Source organism: Panthera tigris, chromosome X (genome assembly GCF_018350195.1).
Source record: "Panthera tigris isolate Pti1 chromosome X, P.tigris_Pti1_mat1.1, whole genome shotgun sequence".
NCBI classification, from domain to species: Eukaryota; Metazoa; Chordata; class Mammalia; order Carnivora; family Felidae; genus Panthera; species Panthera tigris.
The window spans coordinates 45,765,037-45,778,083 of NC_056677.1; the positions used below are offsets into that span (position 1 = coordinate 45,765,037).

The 13,047-nt window shown below is 46.1% G+C and overlaps 1 protein-coding gene across 1 annotated transcript in view; it reads right to left on the reverse strand.

The window, feature by feature from the left end:
• Positions 1-1,316: 1,316 nt before the first annotated feature.
• Positions 1,317-13,047, reverse strand: part of SMC1A (structural maintenance of chromosomes 1A) — a 35,641-nt gene continuing 23,910 nt past the window's right edge. Inside the window, 6 exon segments of the mRNA XM_042973790.1 lie at positions 1,317-5,882; positions 6,324-6,434; positions 6,718-6,787; positions 7,916-8,067; positions 8,195-8,349; positions 9,005-9,161. Of these exon segments, the coding sequence (XP_042829724.1) occupies positions 5,799-5,882; positions 6,324-6,434; positions 6,718-6,787; positions 7,916-8,067; positions 8,195-8,349; positions 9,005-9,161 (729 nt within the window). The 3' untranslated portion in view covers positions 1,317-5,798.

Sequence of the window (13,047 nt, forward strand, 5' to 3'; positions counted from 1 at the left end):
GCTGTATTTATATTCCTCCTACTGCTACTGACTACCTTTTATCTTTCTTTCTTTCTTTCTTTTCCCTCTGCTCCCCTCCTCTCTAGCCCTTGGCCTTTGGGGGCCTCACAGCTTCTGGGCCTCCTGGCTCCCACAGCTTCCTGGCTTCTGGGGCTTCAGTTCTAATGAATCCAGGGCTTCTCTGTGTTGTAGCTTCTGTTTGCCTTATAAATCCTGCAGCCTCTTCGATTCCTGCTGCCTGGCTACCTTGTGGCTCTTACAGTCTCATCACTTCTGCTACCTCGTGGATCTTGTCCGTTTGAACCTTCTGCTGCTTCATGGATCTCAGATTCAGGGTTCTGCCTCATGGTTTCTGTTCCTCGTGGCTCCTGCTACATTGTGGCTCCTATTGCTTCATGGCTTCTTTGTCCTTTTGGCCCATTGTTGTCTTGCTGTTTCATGGCTTCTGCTACCTTGCGGCCCCATGTTCTCACGATAATAAACATCTATGGTCCCTGCAGCTTTCTCCTTGCTTTTGCTGTTTCGCTTCTGGCACCCCTCATCCACCACCACTTCTGTCTCACTAAATTCTAATTAATTGTTCACTTCTGAATGCCTCACATCTAGCCTCCCTGGAGGCTATTTAATGCAGGCCATCCCTACGAGGTGGAGTTCTTACATCAGTCCACCTCATAGGCTGCGACCTAGAGATTGGCTATCCTCAAGTCAGATACTATCCCAAACTAAACATCTGTGGCCAGGATTGTGAGGTCACATGGTACAGAGCATGGCAACTCATGCTTAAGAAACCCCTTAGAAGGGACTGTGGGCATGGCAGGTTTGCTGAGGGTTTCCAGAAGGGGGCAGTGTAATTGGCAAGCTTCTTGTTTGGCCTGTCCAATACACTGACCTTCAAGGCCAACCTAAGTCCCGCCTTCTCCCTGGCCACCTCTGCTTGTCCTGATCTGTGATGGGAGAGATCAAGGCTCTAGGAGTGATGTGGAAAAGGAACTTAGGTTCCAGTTCTGGCTCTGACACTTTCTTGTAATGGGGCCTTGGGCAAGCTCCTTCCCCTCCCAGGGCCTCAGGAGGGAGTTGGACAAAGTCTGTAAGTTCCCTTACAGGTCTGACATCTAGGCATCTCACTTTAGGTTATGGTCTAAGGGATGGGAGTCTTACCTGGGGAAGCCCTCAAAAACATCTCTTGAGGTAGGAAAGAGGGAGTCAGAGTCCTGGCTTGGAAGAGCCTCACTGCATACAGGAGGTGCTTAGCCAAGATTTATTGAACTGGATGAATGAATCAATGGCTGGGAGGCTGGGCGGGGGGGGGGGGGGGGGGGGAGACCACACAGCACACAGAATGTTTAACTTAGGGGAGGAGTTCCAGTTGCTGAGGCTGGAAGGAGATTCTGACTTAGATGGATGAGGAAAGAGGAAAATGACTGGGATAGGGTAGGAATGTGGGCTACTGATGGACATTCATTTATCCTCTCAGTCACTCTCCACATCCAATAATCAGTCACGAAGTCCAGCTCATCACCTTCCCTTTACAGCTCACTTTTGTTGCCTCCAACCCATTCTCACTGCTGTTGCCCTTGAGTAGTCCTCCTAGTCTTCTCAGTAGTTTCCTAACTGATCTCCCTGTCTCCATTCTCTCCCTCACAAGTGCATTCATTCACGCACTCATTCACTCAAAAACTATTTACTGGGTGCCTGTTTTGGGTTAGGCACTGTGCTTTTTGCTGGGGATATACCAGTAGCAAGATAACCCCAGGCCCATCCTTGTGGTGCTTTTAGCTTATTCAGAGACAAAACAAGCCAATACAGTGAGTAGTTGAGCAACAGGGAAACCACAGGTCTGGCAGCATACAGCATGCACATCTGACCTAAACCATTTCCATACTGGCTGACCAGAAAAAGGCTTATTAAGTTCTCATCTGACACAGTCTCCTAAAACCATTCAGTGGCTCCCACACTGCCTACAGCTAGTTCCCAAACCTGGCTGTACCCTACACTCACATGCTGACTTTTCTAAGCACTCAAGATCCTGAGGCCCCATCCATTACAGAAATTGAATGTTTAGAGGCTGGGGCCTGGGATGCTCCATGCGTCTCTGGTGCACAGCCAGTTTGGGAACCACACTGTCCCAAGAAAGTAAATCTGAACTCTGTCGCCAGGCTCTTACTCCCCTCTTCAAATTTCTGGCTCTCGAATACTTCTCCAGCTTTACTTCCTGCTGCTCTTCCCCACCTCAGTAAAACTTGTTTCAGGAGTTTGGAACTGTTTTGCCATTTCTTGCCTTCAGGTCTTTGTGCATACTGTCTCCACAACCTGGAAATTCCCTCTACTTCAACTGGATGGTTCCTACCAGTCTCTCGAGACTCAGCTCAGGTGTCACCTCCTAGACTAGAGGATGCCTTCCCGGAACCTTTACATTTAAGCTAGATACTCCTCAGTTTTCAATGCTCCCGTCAAGAGTGCTATCACACTGTATGGTTAAAGGCTGTTCTATGAATTGCCTCCAACTAGTGAGCTCCTCAAAGGCGGGGTAAAGATTGAACTCCTGTTTGTGTCCCTGGCGCACAACACGAGATTCCTAGAGTGAAGTGCCCAGTTAAAGGTAAACACTGCCATGGAGTTTTCTTAAACTCCCTAGACCAAGGCTACTGGGTCCAGAGTATAAGGGAGTCAGCCTAGTGCCATCCAACTAGCCCTAGAGATTCTATTTGGACATAGCCTACTCTTGGCAACACTGTGGTGTTGGCTCTCATCTGAGTACAGCCTTCACTCAGCACATGTTGCCCTGTGATGATAGGAGGCAGTGTGGCACAGTGGGCAAAGCACTGGGCAAGCACAGCGATCCTCCTGGTTAAGTCTAGGCTCTGCCAACGAACCACTGGGCTCTAGGACAAGGCCTCTCACCTCTCTGATCCCCAGGACCTAAGTCCTTTGTCACATTTGTGTTCCTGTGGGCCAGGGCTTCAGCCCAAGGCATGTCATCTAATCCTTTCCACCCTGTGAGGTAAGGATTATTATCCAGATTATTATCCACACCTACTGAATTAGACTTTCAGAGGCGGGACCAGAGCAAGGAGCTCCACATCCTTTTGGACATGGAGGTGCAGCAGGGAACAGCTGCTTTTTATTATAAGCCCTTCTGTACTATTTCACCTTCTAATCAGTGTATATATTGCTTTGATTTTTAAAAAGGAAAAAGAAAAAGCTTCACAAGTGATTCTGGTGCACAGCCAAGGTTGATAACCATCCTCGCAGCGGGGAAAGCACAAGACTGAAGCGGAGGGCCTGAGTTCAAACCCTTACTGTTATCTGGTAGCTTGGTCATTAACCTTCCTGGGCCTCAGTATCCTCAACTGTAAAGTGAGGAGAATAGTAACTGCTACCTTGAAAGGCCTGTGATAATCTAAGTGCCAGCCAAATTGCTTCAAATGTATTTCACTTCATCTTGCCTACACTGCTGCAAAGTAGGCACATATGACCTCCTTTCCTATGCAAGGAAACTGAGATTCAGGGAGGTGAAGTAACGAGCTGAAGTTTCTACAGCTAGGATTTGAACCAGGGTGACTCCCAGACTGTGCTCTTTCAGATATGCCAGCATTTCCCAAACTATAGCACACGTACCACTGGTGGTATGTGACTTCTTTGGTTGAACACAAATTTGAGTTATGCCTTTTAATATGTATTAGAAAAATACATAATTAGCATATCAAACCCGTGGTTTCACGGATATCACTACCTAGGATGAAACTGAAGTAGGTAACAACATTATACCTAAGACAACCTCAGGAAAATATTGAGTAAATAGTACAGGAGGGCAATTTGGAAGTATCTATTTAAAACAAAAATATAAATAGCCTATGACTCTGCAGTTCAACCTAGGAAGCAACCCTAGGTAAACTCATACACACACGCACACACACACACACACACGTGTTGTTCCTGTGTAGTATTCCGTAATAGCAAAAAGAGAAAACAGTCTTAACTATCTATCACAAAAGAAATGGGAAGATGTGATAGAGTCCTATAATGGCAGTCTATATAGCCATTACAAAGGATGAATTGAATCTACATTTTGTAAAAACATGCATAGATCTCAAAAACATCGTTAAATTGAAGAAAGCAAATTGTAGAACGACTCAATATGCCATTTGTATTAAATACACAACAGTATTTTCAATGAATTATATACGTAAAAGTCTTAAAAACAGTCTAGATGGATGTACAACACACACGATAGCAGTTTAGAGGGGGATGGGGAATGGTAGTCAAATGAGGCTACCTTTATTTATAAATCTAATGTCTTAAGAGAATGGATTCATGCATTACTTGAGTAATCAGAACTGACTTAACTTTTAAAAAACAAAAATGCAGTATACAATCAGAACAAGGTGATGGTCTGACAGTGTACATGAACGAGCAAAGGCTGACCTCATGGCAGCAGGCTCTGCTGCCTCTGCACGGTCCCTACAGCTGACACAGTTAGTTCCCAAAAGGAACTTCACACACATTCGGCCGGGATGTGGCCCAGGCTACCTCTCCCCGACTTCCTCACAACCCAGGTTGGGGCCCAGGCACCTGGTTACCACACGATTGAAGCTATAGGCTTCCTTAGGCCCTTCACTTACCAGATAAACCCCACTGGTGCCCTGGAACTTTCTCAAAAAGCTAGGCATCCAGTATCTTCCAGATTTGGAGGCTCTTTCTGTCCCTAACAATTGGGATCAGAGCCCACAGGGGTCTAGGTATGAGAAGGCTTGTATTCTGAGGGGTCGGCACCTAGTGGGCTCCAAGCAGGGATAAGGCCCCCAGTGAGGAGCTTGACATCATTAAATCCTATGAGGTAGGTAATATTGTTAGCCCCATTTTACAGATGAGGAAACTGAGGCACAGAAAGGTCAAATGACTTGCTCAACATCAGATTAGTGACTTAAAAAAAGGACGAGAACCCACAACTGTCTGTCCCCAGAGCCCAGGCTCTGCTCCTAGTGCCCAAGCAAATCCTACCAATTTGTCAAGGTTCAGCTCATATGTGACCTTCTCCAGGAAGCCTGGAGGTGATCATCCTCTTCTCAAAGTACATATACATAGAATTCAGCTGACCATGGGAAATCATGAACCTACTGCATCTCCTCAGTAGGAGGGTAGAGATCATGTCTGATTCAGCTCTGTATTTCTAGAATAGAGCCTGACAAATAAAGAGTGCTCGATATATGTCTGATAAACACACAAATGAATGAACACACGAATCAGTGAAATGAGGGCAGTTTCACATGACTGATTCCTATGAGGTCCTGAATACCTTTGCCCAGCTCTGGGGTGCTGTCATACTAAGCTCTCTTAGAATCAAGTTCAGCCTAGGCTCCTTCTAAAATGAATCTCCGATATCTTTATTATTGTGCTAACACACCCACATGCACACACGCAGACACATATATACACACATACATACCCACACACAAGCAAGATGCAAGAGGCCCAAGGGACCTATGGTTATGGGTGATAGGAGGGGGGCCTGGGGAGGGGAAGGCGGGGGGAGGGAAGAAAGAATGGACAGATGGCCCTGTTCGGCTCAGTTCAGCTCAGCACCTCCTTCCAAAGGCCAGGATGCTCCCTGTAGCTCAGGAATTTTTGCTCCAGACCTAACATCACCTCTGTTCCTCTTCATGCTTGACAGCAGTGCCTAAATCCCATGACTATACCAAACAGGGACAGGAGGTAGGGGAAGGTTGGGAGCCAAGTATCGAGAGATTGGGAGAGGGGAAGCTTAGGGATCCAGACAGGGCAGGAGGGCAGAACTACTGCTACTGCTCATTGGGGTTGGGGTTGGCATCTGGGTACTTGGTGAGGTCGAAGGTCAGGACTTTGCTGATCACACAGTCCCCTTGCTGAAGGAGGAGGGAGAAAAAGAAAAATGAAATTGTAAGGAGAGAATTAAGGGAGGGAGGGGGTCTAGCGCCCCAGGACTGGGGGCCTCAAACCCTCCTCCCTACATACCTGCCCAAAGCCCAAGCAATGGTTCTCTCTGGGTGTGAGAGGATGTGCTCGGTCCCATGTGCCTTCTCTCCCTGCCTACCTCTGCATTCTCCTCCTTTTCTCTGCTGTCTGGCTGCCTCTGCCTGGCCGTTCCACCTGTCCCCAGACGCAATGGCCCTGCCCAGCTGGGCTGGCTAAGCCTCAAGGGCAGGGCTCCAACAAGCCCAGATGGTTGTTCAGGACCTGAGTCCCTATGCTCCCCCACCCCCATGGCCCTCCACTGCAGCCTTCCCTTCCTGCCCTGGGGAGTCAGGCAGGGAGTGGGGCTGGCTCCTGAGCCAGGCCCGCCCTACCTCGGGGTAGACTCCAATGAGGCTCTCAGCCTTGGTGTAGAACTCCTCCTTGAGAGAGATGACGATGGCCTGGAAGTTGCAAGTCGACTGCTCCTTGATGTAATTTGCCACCTGTGGGAGGGGCCGCCGGGCACTTAGCAGGGCTGAAGCCCTAACACTCCCTTGTGTTTTCCAGTCAGAACCAGAGGCAGAGGGGGTGGGGTAAGGGGTGAAGGGTTGGGGGAAAAGAGGCTGAGAGGCCACTGACTAGCACGGCGTGAATGACCCTGGGCCCAGCCTCCCAGGCACAGAGAGCAGGCAGCAGGAACGGCTAGAGCACACTCAGGAGTTGCTCCCTGAAACCCAGCCCCAAGCTAGGGGCCTCCCTCCCGGGCCCCACTTTCCTTGCACCCACCTTGCCAATGTTGGTGTTATCCAAGGCAGCATCGATCTCATCCAGGACGAAGAAGGGGGCTGGCTTGTAGCTGGGAGGGAACCAGTAAGTGAGCTGACACTGATGGGGGCAGGGGTGGGGCGGGAAAGCCCCAGGGCCCATCACACAGGCCAGCATCCCCCTCCACTTCTTCAGAGACTAAAAACCCCAGGTCATAATGTTGCCTGAGCCCCCAAAGGCCAGTATACCAACTGAGCCCTCCTGTGCATCCAACCCTGTGCTCCAGGAACCTACAGAACCAGGAGAGGACATGGTTCTCTCCAGAGCTTCCAGACTTGCTGGGGAGATAAAGCAGTCCTAGGCTCTGGCCACACTGTCCAAGCTACCTGAAGGTTCTCCCCACCCACCTGCACACACTGCTGTCTCCCTGCCTCTCTGCACGTGCTGCACCCTCTGCCTAGAATGCCTCCTGGTCTCTTGGCTATCTTCTACTCATCCTTTGCATTTCCTGCTCAAGTGTTACCTGCCCTCAAAAGCCTTCCCTGACCACCCAGACCCTCCCCCAGACTGGGTTGGTATCCCTCCTCTGTGCATCCACAGCACACACGCTCATCCAGTTACGACACTTAGCTTGCTGTTTACACATCTGGCTTTCACTAGATCATGAGCTCCTCAAGGACAGAGACCATGTCTGACTCATCTGTGTTCCTAATCCCCCAACAGAGTCTGGTACAGAGCAGCCTTCAAGAAATGCTCGCTGAATGACGCTGTACAATCAAGTACTAAGTTGTGGGGGTCAGACTCAAGTACTATTGGCATTCAGGAGGGGGAGATCAGGGTATGCCATAGTGGGCAAAGCAGGCTTCCTAGAGGAACAGGAGGAGGAAAATGAGATGTGAAGGTGTGGTAGGTGACAGTCAAGCTAGATTTGCATAGAAAGGGCTTGTTAGCCAGCAACCATGTAAGCAAAAGCCTGGTGGTAGGACTGAATACATGCAGGGGCCAGTGAGGGCATGCTGAGTGGATGAGGGTGGATGGGAAAGACAGGTCCAGGAAACCAAGGCCAGATATGCTGTAGTAGGTAGGGAAATAGGGATGCAATCCAGATTCCACCAGAACATCTTCACCTCTGCAGATCTCTGCATATCCTTGGGCCCCAGAGCCTCTGGTGGCCTCAGTTCAGTCTCTCCGCCAACTGCCCTGGGAGGAGCAGCCTTACCTGTGGATGGCAAAGAGCAAGGCCAGAGCTGCCACTGTTTTCTCCCCCCCTGACAAGTTGTCCATTGGCCGGAAGCGTTTGCCAGGAGCCACGCAATTGTAGTTGATGCCATCCAAGTAGGGCTCCTCAGGGTTCTCAGGGCCCAGGAATGCCTAGGGAGAAGGCAGATGGATCAGAATCTGGGTCTGGGTCTGCAGCTAAATGAGGATGGGGACAGGATGCATAAAGGGAAGGGCAACAGGATGGTAGGGGCTAGCCGGGTAAGGGGCTCCAGCCTACCTGGGCACTGCTGTTGCGGGATAGGGCCTTGTAGATCTCATCAATGTTGGTGGCCACGGATTCAAAACAAGAATTGAAGCGGTCAAAGCGCTCCTTCTTGATCTGTTCGAATGCCTGCTTGGCTTTCTTGGCTCGCTTTCGGGCTGCCTCAAATTCTGCCACAAGGGAAAGACAGGTGACTCCTCAGTGCCCAGGCTCTGCCAAGGCTGAGGACCATACCCTGGCAAGAATGACCTGCAAATGACAATCCGCAGAGCAGGGACATCCCAAAGGGAGAGGAATGTCTGGGGAGGGTCCCAGGAAAACGATCCCACAACCACCCATCCATCACCAGTGGGCCAGCCACATAGTATAAACGAAGAAACATGGGCTTGGAGCCACAAAAATATGAATTCTTCCCTGGGCTCAGGTAGGTGATGGTCAAGCTAGATTTGCATAGAAAGGGCTTGTTAGCCAGCAACCATGTAAGCAAAAGCCTGGTGGTAGGACTGAATACATGCAGGGGCCAGTGAGGGCATGCTGAGTGGATGAGGGTGGATGGGAAAGACAGGTCCAGGAAACCAAGGCCAGATATGCTGTAGTAGGTAGGGGCTATGTGACTTTGGGTGGGTCATTCACCCCCTCTGAACCTCAGCAGTTTTATACTCTATAAAACAAGTGTGGTAATTAACCCCTACTGTTTAGGGCTCTTGGGAATTTCAAGTAAGAAAGCTCGTAAAAAGGGGAGCTGCTGTGATATGTAACAGGCCCTTGCTGTAATTCCGGCCTTCTGCCTTCACCTTAGACCCAAGTAAAAGGGAAAAATCTTACCATCTGAGGTCTCCTGGAACTTGTCTCGGACACTTTCCAGCTTTTCCATGGCTTTCATGTTAGGGGCAGCAATACGCTGGAGTACACTCTGCTGCTCATTGAGCTTCTGCTGCAGTGTATTCATCTCCTGTTTGATCTCCTCCTCGGCCTGGGCATCCTGTAAACCCCAGGCCCAGAAACATCAAGAAGGGCCATCTCCGTAAGAGATGCTCCACCAAGTGGGGGCCTGAGCACTTGCTCCCATGTAGAAGCTCTTCTCCCCTAGCTCAGCTCCTTCCACCAGGTCCTCCTCACAGGAACCATTCCTACCACCCTGGAAATTACAGGCTGACGCCACTTTCTCATCTCTAGCCCTTCCCCCAGGCCCTGCCAACCTCTCCGTCTCTCAGGAAGAGCAGCTGGTGGTGCCCCTCTCTGGCTCTCAGCCCAGGCCATGAGCCAGTACCATCCCAGGGTGACCTAGAGGCTCCCACACAGACTGGTCTGGACTCCACCTACGGCTCCACAATGAATAAGGCAACTCACGTTTTCTGCTCAGATCACCACATCTGAGCAAATTCCATTTAAGTTTTAGGTCTTATGGTATTGCAATGCATGTCTGCGCTTGTGCCTTTCTGCCACTTTCAGTCAATAAATATTTACTAAATGCCTTCTAAATGCCAGGCGGCACTGGGGCTCTCATATCCTGTGAGCCAGGGCTCCTGTGCTCACAGAACTCACGGACTAACAGAGGAAGGCATATAAGTAAACAATCAGAACACTGTACAATGAATACCAAAACAATGATAAACAGATGGTGTTGGGTCAGCACATAAGAAGGGCAACTAACTGAGACTCGGGCTACGGAAGGCTTCCAGAAATATGTTTAAGCTCAGGCCTACAGGATGAATGGTGAGGACAAAGAGAAGGAACAGCCTATGCAGACAGGAGCATCACATGCAAAACCAGGGGTCTGCTTGTGGTTCATTCAGGGAAGTCAAACCAATTAAAAAGTAACCAATTTTAATAAATTTCAAAAGCCAAAAAAAGGTGGGGGGGCGGCAATTCAATATGGCAATAATTATGCACTGTGTGCGTGTGTGTGTGCACGCGTGCACATACGCATGCTGGGGGATGAAGTAAGGCTGGAGACATGTGCAGAAGCCCGAAGATAAAGGGCTTTTTAAGCCTTGTAAGAGGTTTGGACTTTATCCCAAGGGAGGTGAGGTACCACTGAATGGCTTCAAGCACAGGAAGGACATGAATATACACAAATGGATGCACAAATATACACATTTTAGAAAAACCCTTCTAAAGATCTCTCTACACTGCTATGAAGTGGTCTCCTGGATATAAGTGAACTATGAAAGGTACACAATAGAATGCTTTTTTTTATATCTAAGAGAAGGAATGGGAGTATCTTTGCATATTTACAGATATATTTGTATTTTTAAAATACAACAAAAAAAGGATAATCTAAAAACTAATTAAAATGGTTACATATAAAGGAAGGGAGATGAAGGGGACAGGAAAGAAAGTTAAACTTATTTTCATGTACCTTATGTTATACTTTTGGTTTTAGAACCATATGAAGATTTTATAGAATTATAAAAGAAAATTCGATCAAAATGTGAAAACCACCAGGTAAAAAAATTGTTGGGAACAAGACATTCACAATATACCAAACAATCACCTTAAAGATGACTAGTTACTACTGACAACAGTAAGAAATGTGGCAATTGATACCTTAACTGAGGACCACGCTTAACATCATGAATAGTAGGACATCCTCACGTTACATGCCTCCTGGCATGATGCAATACAGAGTACACAGCATCACCGATGAAAGGTTCTGGCCAAAAAATTACTTAACCCAAATCCATCAAGCCTCCAGACTAGATCAAACTTCCAATTTATAGGAAACAATAAGGGTAGGTAGAACAAGGTTAGCAACAATGAAAGGAAACAAACATATCCATAACATATCCATTCAAGACAACACATAGACTTCAAAAGATCAATGATGTGGGAATGCTCCACATTAAAAGAAACTAAAAAGAGATCAACCAAAAGCAATACGTGAATCTTGATTGGATCACAGTTTAAAACAATTATTAAAAACAAACTTTTTTGGAATAACTAAGGAAATTTAAAAGTGGGCAGGATATTAGATATGACATTATTAATTTTCTTAAATGTAATATGGAATTGTGGTTATGGAGAATCCCTTGTTATTAGCTGAAGTATTTAGAGTTGAAGTCTGCAACTTCCTTCAAATGGTTCAGCAAAAAACAAAACGCATGTAGTGCAGAGGGAGGAAATCAAGCAAGATGAGAGAGGGAAAAAAACCAGAAAATTATTCATTGGGGAGTGTAAGGTGAAAGACATGTGAACATTCATTGTACTATTCTTTCGATTTTTTTGTGGATTTGAAAATTTTCAAAGTAAAATTGGAAAAAAAATCAAAATGCAAAAATGAGCAACCCCTTAAAAATGGAAAACTAAACAAAGAACCATGACTATATATTAAGCTGATTAAACACTCAGAGGATTCTTTCGAATCACTTTAAAATACAGGAACATGCCGTACATGTTCAACGAGCCATTAGCTTAACAGCAAAGAGGACTTCAAGGAAATCTTCAATAGCATTCAATAATCAAATTATTACTAAGAATATCTCATTGATATTTTCAAACTATTACATATATAGAGAATAGGATAAAAAATACATTATTATGTTAGTGTTGCTAGGAACCAAGATTTTTAGCAAGAATAACTGAGGGAACTCAAACATAAAACCAATGATGTTAAACTGTGAAAATTACAATTTCAACTGAAGTATCAATGTGAACTCATGGTAACATTTTTCCTTCAAAATAAAAAATGCATCCTGTAGCCCAGTCTACTGAAACGTTCTAGAAGCACTCAGCAACCCAGCAGTCATGAGCACTCCAGTGCTCAGTTGGTGGTTGCTAAATAGCATTTCTCACTGCACGAAGTCAAGGCTTCTCAGAGAGAAATGGCTAATTATAGATCTGGGGAAATGTAAAGGATGAACCTGGACATACCAGAAAGCAAGGAAGACAAAAGTCTGTAACAGTTGTGTCAAAATGATTCAGAAGCCAACTTGAACCAGTTCTCACTGGCCAAAGATGCAACAACTTGATCAACAAGAAGGATAACCACCACAACAGTGCAACACATCTAATATGTTTAAATCCTTGAGTTCATAATGATATACCTGAAAACTCAGTGAACAAATCTTGAGAATGCCAAAGAACAAATTCATTATTTTATAAACTAGTAATAAAAGATTCAAGCCTACATACCCTGCCTTTTTAATATAAACTGTATACCTCAGAGTAACCAAGTAATTGATAAGAGGAAATCTCTCTTTACAGTATTCCAGCTAACAAAGAAGAATGACAGAGTAAGAAGGTTACCATTTTGCAACCACAGACAAATTAATGAATCTGGACAATAACCACCATGGCTGCAAACCACACAAAAAGAATCACAATCAGACATTACCAACCTCCTGATTAAAGTTAACAACGCCACTTATGACCAGTCATAACAACCCCCAAACTTGACCAAAACAAACCCCCCAAACTTGAATCTAATCACACCCCTAGATCAGAGCTGTCCAGTACGGTAGCCATAAGTCACATATGACCGATTTTAATGGATGTTGATGGATGTAAAAACCAATATTCAACTTAGTTACTAGAAAACTTTTAAGTATATTTGGAAAAAACCTGGCTATGTGGTTCTCCTTTTCCAATTGTAAAGTTTAAGATAGCAAAATACAGATCAAGTATATCCAAGGAAAATTTAGCATCCAAATTGAGATGTGCTGGAAACATAAATAGATACTGTATGTTGAAGACTTAGTACAAAGAGATTATCAAATATCTCATCAATAATTTTATATTGTTTACACACTGAAATAACTCTTTAAGATATACTGGGTTGAACAAAATACAGTAGTAAAATTAATTTTACTTTTTAAAAAATGCCACATGTGGGTCATATTATATGTCTACTGAACAGCACTGATCTA